At 41.5% G+C, this 19,247-nt stretch overlaps 2 protein-coding genes across 3 annotated transcripts in view; both read right to left on the bottom strand.

The window, feature by feature from the left end:
• RHEB (Ras homolog, mTORC1 binding) overlaps positions 1-6,438 on the bottom strand; it is a 32,590-nt gene extending 26,152 nt beyond the window's left edge. The window contains exon 1 of the mRNA XM_035129158.2: positions 6,134-6,438. Coding sequence (XP_034985049.1) covers positions 6,134-6,185 — 52 coding nt within the window. The 5' untranslated portion in view covers positions 6,186-6,438. The remainder of the gene's footprint in view (positions 1-6,133) is intronic.
• PRKAG2 (protein kinase AMP-activated non-catalytic subunit gamma 2) overlaps positions 1-19,247 on the bottom strand; it is a 213,966-nt gene that overhangs the window by 16,171 nt on the left and 178,548 nt on the right. Inside the window, exons 13-16 of one of the 2 annotated variants that reach the window (XM_035129352.2) lie at positions 18,362-18,399; positions 17,432-17,578; positions 14,043-14,136; positions 6,456-12,646 (exon numbers count right to left, since the gene is read on the bottom strand). In XM_035129352.2, the coding sequence (XP_034985243.1) occupies positions 12,615-12,646; positions 14,043-14,136; positions 17,432-17,578; positions 18,362-18,399 (311 nt within the window). In that variant the 3' untranslated portion in view covers positions 6,456-12,614. Of the gene's footprint in view, positions 1-6,455; positions 12,647-14,042; positions 14,137-15,721; positions 17,579-18,361; positions 18,400-19,247 lie in introns of those variants that run through there. The other variant, XM_060280923.1, reaches the window with a different exon arrangement.

Genomic DNA, 19,247 nt, shown 5'->3' with positions numbered 1-19,247 from the left:
TTAAAAAGGGGGAAACACGGTAACAGAATTTTAAGTTCAAAGTTGCATCACTTGCTTTATAATCTAAATAACAGCCATGTTTTACCTCACATGGGAAATGCAGCAAATAGCATTTCAGGCAAGGGACTATATATTCATTAGCTAAGGCCAAGCATTCACATAATAATAATAATAATAATAATAATAATAATAATAATAATAATAATATTAATAATAATAATTTATTATTCATACCCTGCCCATCTGGCCGGGTTCCCCCAGCATACATACATGCAGTTATATTACGAATACATGCAGTTATATTACGAAAAAGATGAATTTTATTATGCAAAGAAGCTGAAGATATCTGACTTCCAATGTTTAAGGTAGCTCTGAAAAAGAAATCTATTTTGTCGTGATTTACTGCAAAGGTATGCAAAATAGGTTATTGCAAATCAACCTTAGAAAGTGCAATTATTTAAATACACAAAACTGGAAGGTCAGAGCTAAGTTCCATTTGACGGTGTCAAATAGCTTCATAGTACGAGCCAAAAATATTTGAGGCTTCCACAGCACAGAGACCCAAGATTCAATTACATCAGTATCTATATTTGTAGACTATGCATTGCATTTAGGAAACTGATATTTATATAAATACAGGAAGTGTTAAAAGGAGTTGGAGACTGAACAAGGTATCCTATGTAAATATGTTAGCAGCTTGACTGATTTAAGTATTGTTGAGAGTGAGACGAGGAAAAAAGCTCAGAAATGCAAACCAGGCAACGCAGGAGTTAATTCTAGCACAGTGTCCTTAAACAACCCTTCCAGTGGCTTGATATTACAGTCAAACATGCTGCCTCTAGAGTTTACTGCTACCATTAACAAGTGCATTGCAGTAAGATTTGCCACTAGACAGCCAGGAATAAAATGAAGCTTTTAATTAAAGCTGGCATTTCAGGCTACTACTCAGGAGGAGCTATCCTGCTTAAGAGCAAGATCTGGATTCAGCAAATAGTTAAGACCATGACCAAAGTATTGTGTAAAACTGCATTTCAGCAGCTGTTTCAGTGATGTGATTAAATATTTAGCAACTTTTAACTGCAGATTGTCTTTGTGCATTGTGATCATTCCCCCATCCATGTTTGAAAATGTGCCTAATATTTAAGCACCCATAACTAAAATAACTAAGAAAAGAAACTCACACTAAAGGCATAGAATGCAACACTACACTAGCATAAACCAGTCTTTTATTTATTTTAAAAAAATAAACCCTAGCACTAATACCTTAAGGTACAGGTGGTGACCATTTTGCATGGGGGTTCTGTTCTTGGCCCTCATGTGTGTTGGTGGAGCGTGTATAAGCACGTTTCGCCCTCTTCCGGGTCCAAAAGGAGTGACCCACGCGATGGCGATCACATGTCAATTGGATGCATCTAAAATGGCTGCTGCTTGTATATCAGTGTTTATAAGGCTTAGGAATTCAAGGTGGCCTGAAAATATGGATCCTCCATAGAGCCATTCTGCATCTGCTTCTTCCCAAATGAAACTGAATGCCAGAAGAGCCCCAGCTCATCTTATCCACTTTTATAGAAGGAACTTCCTGTCTGAAATGCTGTAAAGCCAGTGTACTGTACTGAGCTGGATGCCAATGGTCAGACTCTGTCCTGTGTACTTCACTGTATGTGTGCTAAGGTTTCAACAGGAGTAGGCCTCCTTCAGAGAGTTCTGTGGACCATTTTCAGATCAGTAAGCAAACATATATTGTAGGGTTGCTCTTTTCAGGCAATCCAAGTGATTTAATGAATTAGAAAGTCTACCTTTACTTTCCTAATCTAATTACAGTGGTACCTCGGGTTACAAACGCTTCAGGTTACAAACTCCGCTAAGCCAGAAATAGTACCTTGGGGTAAGAACTTTGCTTCAGGATGAGAACAGAAATCGTGCTATAGCGGAGCGGCGGCAGCAGGAGGCCCCATTAGCTAAAGTGGTGCTTCAGGTTAAGAACGGACCTCTGGAACTAATTAAGTTCTTAACCAGAGATACCACTGTACTTTCTTCACCAGGTACTTTCTTCTTTGCCTTATACCCATGCTAGCTTGAGCCTTATACAAAGAGGGTACCTTACACCTGAATTATCTTTGCATTCCAGCCTGTAAAGTCCACACATGTAGGGCAAATTCTTGCATTCGATTACAGACTGATGCTGATTGTTTCCTTGGTCACATTGTATGAACAAGCTACATTTTTGTTCTTTTATTCAGGCCTCTCTATAATCTTTGTGCCAGGGAAAGAAATGGAATTACAACAACTGGAACTTGATCCAGGAAGGCTTGAGGTATGCCTTTTTCACACTGAGAAAGCATTTGAAGGGTTCTGGAACCAAAAGTCACTGTTAATTTTACAGTACCGGAGAAGCATGTCAATGTTACATCTGCTTTGTCTACTGCATTGCCTTGATTTCCTCTTCATTCTCAATAAAGGTGGGGGGGAATTGCTATGGTAAAATTTCTATGGCTATATTCTTTCCCAAAGTATATGAAGAAAGATACAGCAGATGATAACTTTATAAGGTTGTACTTGGAAACTATTTTAACAAGGAGTTAAGGTTCTGGATTGAACATATCATTTTAAAGATCCCACTTCAAAACAAAGGTCTTTTAGCTAAGCCTTCTGTACTTTCTAACCGGAGCTGAAAGTGTGCTTGCTTCACTGAACCTAGTAAAAATGCCTGTTTGACTGAGTAGATATGAAAACCTGACCTCAGTATATTTTGCCTTAAATAATTTTCACACTTATTTAATTTATACTCCACCCTTTTCTTCCAATGAGCTCAAAGGTACATGGTTCTCCTCCTCCTCATTTAATCCCAACACCACTGAGGTAGGTTAGGAAGAGAGGTAGTGAATGGGCCAAGGTTACCCAGTGAGCTTCATGACGGAGTGGGGATTTGAACCCTGGTCCTACTTCAACGACTAATCCAGGGGTTGTCAACCTGGTCCCTACCGCCCACTAGTGGGCGTTTCAGGATTCTAGGTGGGTGGTAGGGGGCTCTATGACACAAGCTGAATCCTCCTTCCATCAAGCACTGGTGGGCAGTAAGGAAATTTTACCATCAAGGAAGATGCATTAGTGGGCGGTAGGTATAAAAAGGTTGACAACCCTACTCTAACCACTACATCATTCAAGCTCTCCTATTAACAAAAGGCCCTATAAACCAAAGTATGTTTCAGCATCACGTTTCCAAACATTATGGCAGTCATTATGAAAAATGAAGCTGGAATATAAGAACCTGCCTATTTAAGCATTTCTCTTATCTACATTATACAATAAACTTAAATAAAGATTAAATACTCAGAAAGTGTACTGTGAAAGTGAACATGAACAGCTCCTCAACTTTGGACTCCTCCCACCTTGTGCTGAAAATAACTTACTTTACACACTATGAATTAACACTCAACTGGTTTATATTGTGGATGCTGCTGCCCAGTTTGTTTATACAGTGGGACCTCGACTTACAAAGTACTTGACATCCGATGTTTTCGACTTACAAGCGCAAAAAGTGGCCGCGCGCTTATGATTTTTTCGACATCCGAACAGAAAACCCATTCACGGCTAGATGCGGTTTCCTCGACTTACGAATTTTTCCATTTCCAATGCATTCCTATGGGAAACCGCTTTTCCTGTGGGAAACTCGCCTTACGAAGTTTTTGACCTACGCGTGTGCATTCGGAACGGATTAAATTCTCAAGTCGAGGTCCCACTGTATAGCTGGACTTTGAAGCCCTTCTTCCACCCACCTTGCTCCCTAACATCACTTTTATTTACAACAGAACAAAATATTTAAAGAATGCCATCATTTCAGCATTTAAGGGTCCATGGACCCTTAGGGGCAGAGGAGTGAAAGCAGAGAGCACAGTGTTAAAACAGGGTTAGATTCCAGCTTTAAATGACTGGGACAGGCACCTATGATAGTGCTGTTTATATTGCTAAGCAGTAAGTGGATAGAAAGTGGGGCATCCCAAAGCACTTGCTACATGTTTCAAGCAAGCAGCTGGGTAGCAAACTGCATGACTGACTGACTCATGTAACAGAAGACCTTTACTAAACACTCAAGAGGTTTTTTTTGTGTATGACAAGGTTGTAAACCCAGGTTTGCTGCCAAATGTGCACTCAATGGGAAGCTGTAGCCAATCAGAGCTTCCTGACAAATGTTATTTGTACAATGATACACATGTGCAAACATCTGTGTTCAAGTGCCCAGGTAATTAACACTTCATTTTGTAGGTGTGCGCCATAAAAGATAATGTGATGAGTCTCCAACACAGCTTTGTCAGCTGTAGAAGTGGTCACATGATCTTTGCCCTCAAACGTATTTTGAAAGTGACCCAATTTTTCTGACAAAGACCAGGTGTCACTTGAGCTTTCTAATACAGTACAAGCAAATACATACTATTTAATATTCTCTAACACTTGCTGTACAGTAGCCAATAAAAACACACACATACAGTCACACCCTTTACTATGTGTTTACCTGCCCCATCATCACACCTGGAGGAAACAGTCAGAAACCAGACAAGCTGCAAAATGTTTGAGCAAGCAGAATAAAAGAAGTTTGCCTAATCCCTGAAGTTGATTTGGGCCTCCTTAAGGAGGCAGCTGCTAGAAAAGGGAGGAGGCTTCTTTCAGAGACATTCCCCGGCACCTCCACTACATGTCCTAATTAAGTTATAACTTTATTTTCAATTACTCCACAATAATTACTTTCTAATCTTACGTTTTGAAAGACTTGGCCAATGATTTAGGGAGACTTGATGTGGCAAATCTTGAGACCCTGTAATCTAAACTACTTTAAGCAATAAAGTAAAATGATTTAAAAAGAGCAAACTGAGGTTAATGTATTTTATATGTAGAAACTGTGCTCCTGAGATTAGTTTCAAATTACTAATAGCATTCTGGAGAATTCTGCTTGAATGAGTTTTACTCCCTATGAAAGTCCTTTGGTCTATAAAGTATGTCCAAGACACGAGACAAAGCCATAGTTATCTTCCTCATGGGATTAGACCAAGAAAATTGTTGAATGGTTTTAGTAATGCATCACCAATACATTGTTAACATGCAATAAATCCATAATAACTGACCCACATAGCAATGTAATTTGAGGAAACAAAACTCAAATCGGTTAACTTGCACTAACACTTTAGCCACACTGTCATCTTCAGACCAGGATAATTTGCAGAACCGAATGTGCAAATTATTTCCACCAACTCATTTTAACCAACTCGATACGTTTCCAACTTTGGGGAGGGGTGGAGGGAAAAAACACAAGAGCCCAATTTTCTTAAGGCGGTGGGTCACCGGAAGCGAATGCTCTCAAAGACCAAATGTGTGGAGCGGCAAGAAGAGATTGTCACTCACTGTAGCGGCAGCTACAAAATCATTATTGCGAAAGCGCGATCTTGGGTATGCGGTGCCAGGCGCAGTGGATGGGAGTGGACATCTGGGAGCTACCCCGGAAACCAGCATTACCCGTAACAACGCTTTGCACGAGAGAAAAAAAAGGGGGGGGGATTTCACGTCAGCCTGCAGCAGGAACATTGTTCCCCGCGAGCCAGACCGCGGAAGATTAACAAGTCGCTTCTGCAGACGCGGGAAATGCAAAGGGGCCGCTCGGAGCCTCTCCCGAGAAAACGGCCCCAGGAGTTGTGAGGCATCTGCCCCGGGTGCACTGCGTGGCTCGGCATGCCTCGGGGAGCCCGGCGAGGCTAAGTTACGGGGAAAATGCACACAGACACGCGCGCGAGGCCACCGCCACAAGCTTCCCATCCCCACCAGCACGGAAAGCAAGCAGGGCAGCAGCCCGCCCGGAAAACGGCTGAGAGGCCCAATTCGGGTCGTCGTCCTACTCCTCACCTGCGACCGGCTTCGAAGGCGGGCTGCCCCCTTTCGGCCGTCAAGCCACGAGGTGGGAACGGCGCGCACGTCCGCCTGCGGCGCCTCAACTTGGGCCGAGGGCGGAAGGCGGAGGCCGGGCGCGCCCGCGTGGGGGGCTTGGCGGGCGCCGTTGGGAGAAGCGCCCCGCCGGCAGCCTAGGTATGGGGGGAGCCCCTCAGGGCCCGTTTCCCGCACCCTCCACCCGCCTCAGGGAGTGACTCACCGACGCTCCTGTAGCCCAGGATGGCGATCTTACGGGACTTGGACGGCGGCATCTTTTCCCCGCCGGGCCCCGAACCACATCAAGGGCTCCGGCCACGAGCGGGCGGGACGAGAAGGAGAACGGGAGGCGCTGCTCCTGACGAGGGGGCGGCGGGCGGCCGAGGCCTTAGGTGGGGCCGGCTGGGGACAGGTAGAGGCGGCAGGGGGCGGCAGCGCGCGGCATGCAAGGCGGCGGAGGGAGGGGTGAGGGAAAGAGACAGACCGCGCGGGACTCGCTGACTAACTGAGAGGCACGGCGATGCGACGGCGTCCGCTTCACTCACGTGACAACCGCCGTCCTCGGCCGTCTCCTCCTCCGTTTCCTCCCCCCCCCGCTCGCGCGTGCGCGCATCGTCACCTCAGCATTCGCTCGCCCTCGTACGGCCGCCATCGTGCGCGCTTGCGTCACGTGGGAGGGAGCGGTTCACCGTTGGACTGGCAGGCGGGCTAACGGCCGAGCCGAGCGAGCGAGTGCTGGAAATTTCGCTGCGTCATCCTTCCTTCAAGGGGGTTGCCCCGCCTGGTTGTTTGGCTCTGGCCCTGGCTCTCTCTCCCGCCTCCGCCCACTCCTTTTCACCTCCTCAGAAGGGGCATGCGTTGGTTGGATATATCGGTTGGATATTTTTTGTTGGTTGGCGGAAGGCGGGGTGGCGGCGGCTTCGCGCGCGAACGGGGCTGCTGATTGGTCCCGCTGATGACTCGCTGCTATTGGCCAAATCCGAATGTAAGGTGTGGGAGGGCGGAGTCACGGTGATTGGCAGGAGATAGCGGAGCGGTTTTGCGTGAGGGAAAGAGCAGCGCGTGCGTGCGTGCTTGAGTACGTGCGTGCTGGGCCCATTGTCAAAATGTCCTCTTAGCAGCGGGCAAGAAGCCGCTGGTGGTTTCTGTTTTATGTGCCGAAGAACGTGAGGTTCTACTTCTAGTGCAATGGTTGCGCACGCTTTCGCCCCCAAATCAGCGCACAGGACAGATTGAGCTTCCGTTTGCACTGGGAAATCTTAAAAAATGCATTGACGTATCTTACTATCTGTCTGCCGCCCGAACGCGCCGCCAGGGATTTGTGTGTACCTGAATCACGAGTGCTGTGCTACGATATTTACACTGGTTTGATTCCTTGAATGGTTTTACCACATGTGTGGATCAGGGGGGCTACAGTATTTTTTATTTAATTAATTAATTTCTACACTGCTTTATATTTTTAAGAAAAATTTCAAAGCGGTTTTACAGTATATTAAATCAATGAAGCATAAATAAAACAATCTGAAGAAAGTCAAATATAGAGTATACAGTCAAAGCAACATAATTAACAAAAAAATATTATCGTATTTCAAAATAAAATCTTTCCATCCAGGAAGAGAACGGCAGTTTAGTTTTTCCGTTTCCCCCTCACAGCACGCTGTAAACCAGAGCAAACTAAAGGTTGTGATTTGGTCGAGGTTCATGGTAAAGTGCAGCGATTTCAGCCATGGGTCGTCTGCTTGCTACAACTATACTGCGCCACACAGACTGCTTTTATCAGTGACTAATAATGCTAATATTGTATGCACTCACACAGAGAAATTATATGCACATTAGTCACTGTATTACAACTTACATGGTTAAAACTCTGCTCTTGTGAAGGACTGGGTGAAGAGACATTATAGGTTTCTGCCCAAAACCTACATTATAGGTTCCAAAGCATGCAGGTTCCCGGGGATTTTTTGGGGTGTGTGTGCTGTTTGACAACATAGTGTTAGGTGTGCTTCCTATCTCCTAGTCCCCAACTCACTTGCTTCTCCCAAGCATATGTGTAACTAGCATAGAGTAACTTTTATGCGGGGCAGTGTGGTGTAGTGGTTAAGAGCAGTGGTTCTTGTAAGGGTGTAGTAGCAGAAAAGGATGGCAGTGTGGCAGGAAGATTCAAGGTCCATCAAGGAAACAGTTACATTTCAGTGCAGTATAGTGTAGCATACAGGCAGCAACCATTTTGTACGCATCCAATTGATGCACAACTGTTGACAAGTGGCTCATTTTGGACGTCAGAATGAGGGAGTAACGGGCTTATGCACGCTTTGCTGACGCACCTGAGGGCCAGGAATGGAACCCCCAAGCAAAATTGTTACTGCCTGCATTATCAAAATATTTTTTATTTGTAGAACATTGCTATTTTTGTTTTCTGATGTATCTATCAATTAAAAAAATTAGTGCATGAGCAAATGTCTCTAGGCTAGAGTATAGCCTAGAGAAAAAAGCTTAAAACCATGGAGACCTGGTCTGAATAAGGACACTGGATTCTTATCTCATTATACATGATAAAGCTCTCTTTAGCACCTCAGCCCTTGCTTTTTCCTGCAAGACCAATTGCAGTTGTTAACAGTCATCAACAGGTTTACCACTCCTATCAGCCAATCACCCATTCCCACCACCCTTCTGAGTAATACCCCTCCCCACCCTCTGACTATACATAAGGGTCTGGTAACTTCTGTTTCAGTGTATCTGAAGAAGTGTGCATGCACACGAAAGCTCATACCTATGACAAACTTAGTTGGTCTCTAAGGTGCTACTGGAAGGATTTTTTTAATAGTGTTATAGTAGAGTCTTTGTATACTCTGGAGATTGTTGGGACAAGTAATTGTTGAGAGCATGCTTGCATATGGATGAATGTATGCTGGTAGTTTTACAGATGTTTCAGTAGGAGTGGAATTTATGTGCATATTGAGTGAGGGGAATCCCATTTCATGGATTTTGGTATTTTCTGTTCTATATACTGTACTGTATAAATAATAAAAAAATCAGGGCTTTTATTTCAGTCAGAACTCACCAGAATTCAGTTCCAGCACCTCTCAGGTGGCTGTCATTGCCATTATAAGAGAACAAGGGTTCATGGTGAGTTCTGGCACCTCTTTTTCTAGAGAAATAGCTCTGATGATGATGATAAATTATTTATTACTTTTACCCTGCACATCTATTAATTTTGTTTGTTGATTTCCTTTGTAAACTGCTTTGCCATTTTTTAACTAAAAGTAGTTCTACAAATAAAATAATATTTTGTGTTCTAGCCATTCCCTCCTCTCACATAATACAATTTCATAACCCCTCCTGTTTTCTATTTCTGTAAACCTTTGAGTTCTCCCTAGCTTGCTGATACGTACTTCCCTAGTGCTTTGTGCCGTTTTGGCTGCATAAGGATTCACACTTGAAGAAAGAGTATACTATTAGTATATACAATGTTTCTCTCAGCTCATAAAGTGTTATTTAATTTAAAGATGCTTTGGACAACACGGGATGAAGTTTTCTTATCCAATAGCATTTACTAATAATTGCTCCCAGTTGTTGTTTCATACATGTATTTTGCTTATGTATTTAATTTAAATGTTTAACCTGTTTAAAGCACACATTCTGAAGCAGGATAGAAGTCGGTACCAATGGTGGGGAAAGTGCATTATCCTTCTCAGCTGACTGCAGCTGACAAAATCTTATCTATCCCATCTGAAATCTCTGGACAATTGTTCACCTTTCATGAGACCTCAATGCTGTACTGGCACCCTTCAGACGTAGATTATGAAATTTGCACAAACCATCATGTATTGTTGGAGGGGTCAGGACTCCCCTCAACAAGAATAGTTTGGAGAGTAGTTAAAAGGAACAGGGTATTCTGGATTGTAAGCACGATCAGTTCCTTTTGTTTTTTGTGTCATATGTACCACCTATTTGAAATGTAAATGATGCAGAAGAAAACTAGGACCTCTCTTGTGTCACGTTCCGAATGTCCATAGACAGCAAGTATCTTTTTTGGCAGGGGAGGGGTTTATTTTGTTGCTTCCAAAATAAGACCCTTTCACACTGCTCTTTCATAAGCATCTGGATGTGGAATTAACACAGTGTTTCTACATGGCGCAATACAGCACTATATAATCCACATGTGTTCTTCTCCATGGCCAAGAGTCTTCTGTAATGTTTATTGACAAGGCAGTTCCATTCAGCAAAGGTCTCTTGCAACATTAGTAGATGCCTTATTCCAGGTTTAGTGCTTTTTATTGCTTCCTATGCGGCACAACTGGGTGTGTGGATTAATTATGAATTGCCCCTGAAGTCTGTTCCATTTGTGTGTGGTGTGTATGAAGATTTAATTATTGGCTTCCTTTCATTATGTAATAGATAAAGAGAGCTATTTGCTATGGGAGGAAATAAACAATAATGTTAGCGAAGTTAACTAACATGAAACTTTTCAAGAGACACAGTTGGAACCACCTCAGCAGAAACACTGAAAGGCTGGAGGAGTTAACAGAGCCCACAGCTTTTATCACTGCCCTTAATTTTTTTTTATTTGACTAATTTTTGCTTTCTGTATATAAATAGTTTAAACAATTATAAAATGGGCAGAAACTCTAAAGAAGAAACGGTTAATTAATGATCAAGTAAACTCTAAAGTGCTGGGGAGGTTGGCGCTCTGACAACACCCCACCCCCAAATCAGGACATTGCACTGAACATAGGCACTTTGGCAATGATGTCTGAACAAAGCATGACAGATCTGGAAAAAAATGCTTTGTGTGGAAGCAGCCTCGGGTGGATAAACCTTGTATAAGCAACTTCCCTCCTTTCCCCTCTTGCAGGCACCCATGTGCCCCATTTATTCTAGAGGGTCCCTTAATCATTTGAAGTTGATTTGGTGGGCATACGGAACTACAGGGAATAGGGATGGGAAGTCTTGTTGCAGAGATCCATTCTGCTAGTATACAGCCAACATACCCACACCATGTACAGGGGACAAATAGATGCTTAAGGGACAGGACCTTCCCTGGAAAGAAGCTATCCAACTCCAGAGGCTTCCACAGATATCTTTAATTTCTCAAAAGGGAAAAGAACTGCCTGTTTTCTGGGTTTTTTTTAAATATTAAAAAATAAGATTAAAAAGAGAAGAGCATATCCTTAAAAACAACTACATTTTGGACAACAAATATATGTTTATAGTTAACACAGATAATCAGTTTGGCTTATGAAAGGAATTAATCTGAATCACCCTAAAAATGGAATATGCCAGAACATGTGGTTGTACTGTGTTGCGCTGTGGTCTAAACCAGAGCCTAGGGCTTGCCGATTGGAAGGTTGGTGGTTCAAATCCCCTTGACGGTGTGAGCTCCCGCTGTTCGGTCCCAGCTCCTGCCAACCTAGCAGTTCGAAGGCATGCCAAAAAGTGCAAGTAGATAAATAGGTACCGCTCCAGTGGGAAGGTAAACGGCATTTCCGTGTGCTGCTCTGGTTTCGCCAGAAGCAGCTTAGTCATGCTGGCTACATGGACAAACGGCTCTCTCGGCCAGTAAAGTGAGATGAGTGCCAGAGTTGTTCGCAACTGGACTTAACTGTCAGGGGTCCTTTACCTTTACTTTTTTTACTGCATATGGAGACATGGGTGTAATTTTAAGTGGATTATACCATCTTCTGGGCGCCTAGGATTTTTTTGTTACTAAAATTACATAGCAGGACTTTTGGAATTATTCTCAGACCCTGGCTTTCATTCCAATCTTTACAGAATACCAGCATGATACTGTTACTTTTCTGCTAGTTTATATGCTAATCAACATTCAAATTCCTTTGTTGATTACTTTTTCATAGCTTCTTTTCTGTGGTTATATGAGGTGTCAAGTGGTGATACATTTGACAAACCCCTGATTTCTGTGCCTCTTGTGTACAACCCATCTAAAAGCCACAAGGTATGCACCACTGTTTAAGTAATGAGAGATCTTATATAACAATCAATGTTTTATTAATGAATATGGTGAAGTTTTAGCTATCCACCAAAGATGTGTAAAAAATTGCAAGAAAATAAAAATAAATAAAGCTGGTTTTAGATCAGTCTTGTTTTACCATCTCTTCAGAATGCAACATTTATAAACACACAAAACTGTCATTAAAGTTTTAAAGTAATCTACTGATATTCAAATTACAGCTTTTATGACAAATCTAATGATAACTGAAACTGATTTGGTTTTAGGTTTAGCGACTTGAACATTCAAATACAGTGTCTCGTTTCACACAATACTTCCTCTTATTGTGATGGGCAACAGTGATGACATATTGTTGGCTTTTTGACATAAGGCACTATGATATGAATATGCCATACACTTGCCTTATGTCAGAGATCTGTTGCTGAGCAGTGACTTCTATCAAATACAAAAGATGTTTGTTTTCAGGATACAGTGCATTTTAGATGAAGGACATCATGTGAAGTCTTTCAGCAAACATTTTGAAATGCAAGCCTGTATTTAATACATAAGCCTTTTGTCATGCTGCTTTTTGTGTATGACAGTCACTGGGAAGTAATAGACTAGTTACCCAACACTCAGTCCCAATACACACATACTCATCCCCATTTCTCTCTTCTCTAGTGCTGCCAGTGTTCTTGAGGCAAAGATGACCCAGTAACTTCAATCAAGTTTTTCTACAAAGGTATGTTCACAGCAATCATTCAGTTTCACTTTCCTTTTGTTTGGCACCTGTTAATGGAAAGGTAGATGTGAGAAAAGGTGTACACCGGGGGCCAGCAAACTTTTTCAGCAAGGGGCCGGTCCACTGTCCCTCAGACCTTGTGGGGGGCCAGATTATATTTTTTTGGGGGGGAATGAACAAATTCCTATGCTACACAAATAACCCAGAGATGCATTTTTATTTAAGGACACATTCTACTCATGTAAAAACACTGATTCCCGGACCGTCCACGGGCCGGATTTAAAAGGTGATGATTGGGCCGGATCTGGCCCCCGGGCCTTAGTTTCCCTCCCCAAGGTGTACACTCCCATATCACGGGAGAGATTGCATTTGCCCAGCATTCAACACATAACATTTTTGTGCTTGGCAAAATTTGCCAAGTTTCTACCCCTGCATCCACAGGGACCCAGGTGGTGCTGTGGGTTAAACCACAGAGTCTAGGGCATGCTGATCAGAAGGTCAGCAGTTTGAATCCCTGTAACGGGGTGAGCTCCCGTTGCTTGGTCCCAGCTCCTGCCAACCTAGCAGTTCGAAAGCACATCAAAGTGCAAGTAGATAAATAGGAACCGCTCCGGCGGGAAGGTAAACGGCGTTTCCGTGCGCTGCTCTGGTTCGCCAGAAACAGCTTTGTCATGCTGGCCACATGAACCGGAAGCTGTCTGCAGACAAACGCTGGCTCCCTTGGGCTATAGAGCGAGATGAGCACCGCAACCCCAGAGTCGGACACGACTGGACCTGATGGTCAGGGGCCCCCTTTACCCCTGCATCCAGTGAAATTTTCAAAGCCATTCTGCATTCTGCCAAACCTTATATTTTTATGGAAGTTTGGACTATTCATAATATACAATGTATAAACTTTACTTTTAAGCTCTAATGCAATATACACTTGTACCTTTTATTATTTTAAATTTTTTAGCTAGAGGACACTATGGTCCAAATGCAAAGTTCTGCTGACACCCAAATGCATTCAAAGCACTTGTGGCCTGTATACAATTCTTTGCTCACTTATATCAGAGGCAGCTCAGCGCACAAAGTGCAAGTGCAAGTTCAGTCCATTACATTTGTGTGCAAGGCAGAGATCAATGTGCATACCAATGCTCCAACATGCACAAAGGTCAATCTGTCCGACTAACTGATAACTAGAAGTAGTAATCCAGTTCTCCACATAATGGAGAAATTCACATTGTAGGAGTGCTAACTAAAAGATGTGCTGGTTTTTAGATAAGGTTATCATTGTGGCATTTGGTGTGAATAGAGACAACTGGCTCAGTCATGAAGCCCACTTGGCCTTGAGCAAATCAGCCAGCATCAGTCTCAACTTTCAAGAGTTGTTGTGACATAAAGTTATTGTACGATACTTGGTATGTTACAGAAGAACTCAGTACATAAATGCTGCGTACATACCAGCTGGTGTGAGCACCAGAGCTTGTAGGATGTCCGAGAGGGAGATGATACCAACAATACTATCTGCTTCATTCACTACCACCAATCGATGCACCTGCAAACATGAAACATAAGCATATTAAGAGATTACTGTATTTGCCAATAAGCAGTGCACTCCACATTCATGTTAATAATAGCCAGATGAATCAAGTTATTTAGGACACAACTCCCCCTCAATGAATTAATACAGAGACTTTCCAGAACAAATTTTTGTTCAGCTCCAGAGACCCAGGAGGGCACACCACGTTCAAATCGAATTTACAGTGAGATACAAAGAGAAAACATGAAATGGTTCCATTTTCCAATGCCACTAGGTGAACCCTGGATCAGACCATTTATTTTTACACCAGTATGTCATTAAAAAGCAGTCCCAATTTCCCTCACTGTTAGCACTGTGCGTTTGCATTCACATCTTTTCTGTGGGCTTGTACATGAATAAGTGGAGGCCCAGCTGTTCTATAATTTAACAGGGACGTGCTGCACAGTAGCAGAATACATTTCACTTTTCACAGCTATGAAAGGCTAATTGTTGAAATGCTAGCAAGGTGTTATTTAACAGTAAAGAACTGTCCGTAGACGGCTAGAAGAAATCTGAGAGTGCAGATTGCATTTTCCAAGTTCAACAGAAATCATTCCTACTCATTAAGAATACATTCAAGTGGAAAGTTCTTGTTAAAAATAGATACTGTCTGTAACCCAAACACTGCCACACAATCTAACAAGGAACAGACTAAAACTAACAAGTCTATTTTTATTATAAAAGTGAAGTGTAATGTTACTGGTTCCATACATAGTTAAATCGTATTTATAATTAAAATAGCCTAATTTACAACTTCAGCTTAATTGTGTGTCTTTAAAATTTATGCACTGCTATTTTAGGTGCACATAATAATTTGTGTTTGCCCAGTAGGACTTTTAAATAACATACCCTCCCCACATATCACATCTCCCGAGTTTCAAAAGCAGTTTGCTATACTGCATAGCCACCCCTTTGGGCAAATGTACAACCAGTCAAGCATTGATGAGTAGACAGTGCCAGCAGCCCTCTGTTTGTGAGTTTGCATCTAGTTAATTGAACTGGGGAACAAGCCAACAGCAGTGCCATAAACCCACACGGAGTATGCCACAGTTGGCATCTCATATATGGGGTATGTGAACAGGTGTTTGAGAGAGAAAAGTCCACAACCTTATCTGACATGCTTTTCTAGAGTAGGTCTACATCTTTTTCACTTTATAACCTGACAAAAGTTTTGTTCAGCTGTTTTTAAATATGCACACTTATCATGGAGTACTTGTAGCTTTGCCACGAAGACATTTGAGTAAGACAGCAGTTGTTTATGGGAAAGATGCCCAAATGATTAAGATGCAAAATAGTGAGATGATCAGTTCCTACAAAGCATTTAAAGAATGACCAGACTCTCAACAGATGACCTCGGCTGTACTAAACATTTGATGTTTTATGATTGCTCTCAACCATTTTCCAATTTTGTAACCACTTTAAATTTCCATCAAAATGTTTGCTAAAAGTAACTCAGAAATACAAGAAACAAAGAGCAAGAGAGGCCTTTGTCAAAGAAATAGACATAGCAAAGTTCAAGTCAAGGTACGTCAACAGTTTAGGACAGAGGTGAACTACATACCGGCCAGGTAACTTAGAGCTCCTCTTCTCTTGTATTTGAACAGTCATACCCACCTGATACAAATGGGGAACACAGGAAAGAAATAGAAAAGGGGGGAAATTCTATTTTTATATATGTTCCTCTTACGTTGGCGATACTTTAGACAGGGTTATTATGATGGATGGGTTTAATATGACTATTAAGTATGGACTATCACATGGTCAGTCACTTGGCCATCTTTCTCAAGTTCAACAGCTTCATTACTCAAAGGCTATCGGTTAATAAAGTGACAGTACAAACACTTCTCTGCCAATATGCAATAGTAATAACCACCCATCGTCTAATCTAATTCAGATTTCTGGTATCTACATATGTTGTAAAATAATTACATGGCATCTTTCTGAAAAGATATTGTAAGATCAGCTATGTCTGTATTTAGAAATATATAAAATAAAATTGATATACCATTCATTTTAAAGCACACACCTATCTGAGTTAATGTTGGAAAGTTTCCATTGCTACCTGTTCTTGCTTTGCCTGAGAGCAGGTGTGCACCTGATCAGGTGTCATAACTGATTTTACCCCATATGAAAAATATAACTCAGAACATTTTGCATTCCACTTTTTCAAATTATGGTCTGAAATTAGGGCATTGGGCAGGGAGAGAGGAAAACGAGAAAGCCTGTTATGGCTTGGTTGGCTTTGTCAGTGAAGGAAGAATGTACGGTATGTTCCATTAAAATGGTGGTGGTTGTATGCGAAAGTTTCCCATATGCCTCATAACATTTATCCAGTCCCATCCTAGGGGAGAAGGAAGGAAGAAATCCCAAGATTTTAATGGGGATGTCTAACAGCTTGAGTCTAGAAGCTCAAAAGGATACCCATTTTCTGATGGAAACCTACTTCCTAGCCTGCTGCTTGCAAGGTGATCATGCCTGTGGCTAAAAGGCGGCAGTATCCCAGAAGAACTGTCCTGTCCCTGGTATTACTGCAGAATTCAATACGTGCAGTATTTTGAAAGCAAAGCTTAATTATTGATTACACCCTTATCCAGAACTATGTGCTTTGTATTAAACTTACAGGAACATTCACTGAGTTTGCATTTCTCTTCCCCTTTCAACCAACGTATACTAGTTGTCACATACTGATTAATACAAAGCGCTAGCAGAATCCACATTTCTGTGATGTGCCTTTGCAAACTAATATTCATCAAATTTTAAAAAATATGGCAGAAGTCACAGTTCTCACATAACCACCAACAGTCCGGCTAAGTTTATCATCTATAAACCTTAGGTAAGAGCAACTTTAGATCTCCCACCTCCTGCATTTCTTCGTTTCAGCAAAAGACCTTTAGACTTCAGTCCATCAGCAATGCCACATATTTTCATAGGTAGTCATCACAATCTCCACAAAAATCAGGGCTTGGTCACACTGCTTGTCAAAACCCCAAGTCTCCAAGGCTGTAGTAGTTCATCATGCTCAATTACTTTTTTATTTTAAAGAAAGTGTAAGAAATATGACAGTCTTTAAAAGTTAGAGTAAAGAATCCATGAAGTACAGAGCTGTTGTGCTTTATGTAGGATTATAAAATATAAGTTTAAATGCACATTCTAGCACACCTTTGAAGGAGTCTTATGTAGACATCATCTGAGTCCTTCTTTGAAATTGTGTTAGCTGGAATTCTGGTTAGCAACACTACTCAGAAATGTTTTGTGGTCCAAGAATTCTCACCTCAGCTTTAACTATCCGATCCACGATGGTCTCCAGTGTTTCCAGCTTACTGCATTTCACAACACCTTCAAAATACTGAGAGCGGTGTTGTAGAGCTTGTGTCACTGTGATATCTAAGTTATTATAAGTTTTTTCAGCAGCAAGATTCTGAAAAAAAGTGATTACATAAGACTCTTTTTAAAAAAAACGAGACACCCAATGTATATCAGGAATGTGATGCTACTAAGATCATTTCAGAAATGGAACAAAAACCCAGTCCTCCAGATATGCTAAGAGTACAATCCAAATAAATATGTGCAATGTTAAGTTGCACAAAGATATAACATTATGACCGAGCTTGCATGCCAGTTAGGAGGACTAATGATTGGCTCTTTGCAGATTAATGTTTCCTGATCTCCAAACCAAGTTTAGGATATCAGGAAAACCCAGTGAGCTTGCACACTCCTCTACTTCCTGTCTCAAGTGGGTAGTCCTATTTCCTTTAAGTTTGCACCAGATTTCCACTTTAATCATGGTTGCAAACTGTGGATTAGTGCAAATCAATGTGTAAACACAACACTAATCATAGATAGCTACAAAACTCAAATTGAGTGGTGGGTGCTCACGGAAGAGGGGAGAATGTAGGAGCGTGCAAACCTATGATATCCCAATCTTGATTAGGAGATGGGGCACCATTAGGTCTGCACTGAGTAACAGACTGCAGTCTTTGGTTGGTTGTCAGCTGCTTTCTCTTCTCCAAGGAAATTTACCTCCCCACCCCTCTAGAAGCACTCATGGAAACCATCATAGAAATAAGTAAGGTTAGAGACTAACATAGAAATATCAGGAACTGAAGAGCAAAAAGGACCATTATACTCTAGGAAAAGCCTCTGGGCAAAAGTGAGAGATATAAAATATATTTAAAAAGATATAAAACATGTAAATACTTACTATTACATCAAATTTGGAATAAATATCTACAACTTTTCCTAAAAACAGAAGATAAAACAAACTTTATGTTGGTAATTAAACATAAAACTTTATGTTTGGTAATTAACCAAACTTTATGTTGGTAAATACAAGACACTATATTAGCCTCTGTCAACCTGGTTCAAATGTTTTAAGAGTACAACTCCCACCAGCCCCTGGCCAGCACAATGACTATACAAATTAAAAAATTGTCCAGTAGCACCTTAGAGACCAACTAAGTTTGTTCTGGGTATAAGCTTTCGTGTGCATGCACACTTCTTCAAGATTGATGTTAATACACCTAGAAGTTGTATTAACAGATTTACAGCTTGGTCCCATACTTGTTTATTCAGAGGTCATGGGATTTACTTCCATAATGTGTATACGACACACACTAGGCCTGTGAGTCTGTACATGCTTACTATTTGAGTCAACAAGTTATAGTGCAGGATGAATCCATGTAAAAAGGTGAAACATATTTTAGGAAACACAGTGAATTTTTAGCTTCAATGATTTCAGCACAGAAAATGGGAAATTTCACCTTCTTTACTCAAGAAATGCAAAAACACAATCCATCTGCACTTTTCTGTACATTATTTTGGAATGGAAGGAAAATGAAATTACTGCAGAGGTATAATAAAAATGGAGGTGCAAATCAGGAGTAACTTTATTGAAGTGAAAACACACAGCTGAAAAGAGAAGCAAAAATATACCATATTTTCCGCTCCTTAAGATGCACTTTTTTCCTCCCAAAAAGTAAGAGGAAATGTCTGTGTGTTTTATGGAGCGAATGTGTGATCCCTGGAGCCAAATTGCCCAGGGGCTAAAGGCAGATTGTGCTTTTATATATATATATTTAACTAAAACA

This window comes from Zootoca vivipara, chromosome 12 (assembly GCF_963506605.1).
Source record: "Zootoca vivipara chromosome 12, rZooViv1.1, whole genome shotgun sequence".
NCBI classification, from domain to species: Eukaryota; Metazoa; Chordata; class Lepidosauria; order Squamata; family Lacertidae; genus Zootoca; species Zootoca vivipara.
This window is presented reverse-complemented; position numbering and strand designations above follow the sequence as displayed.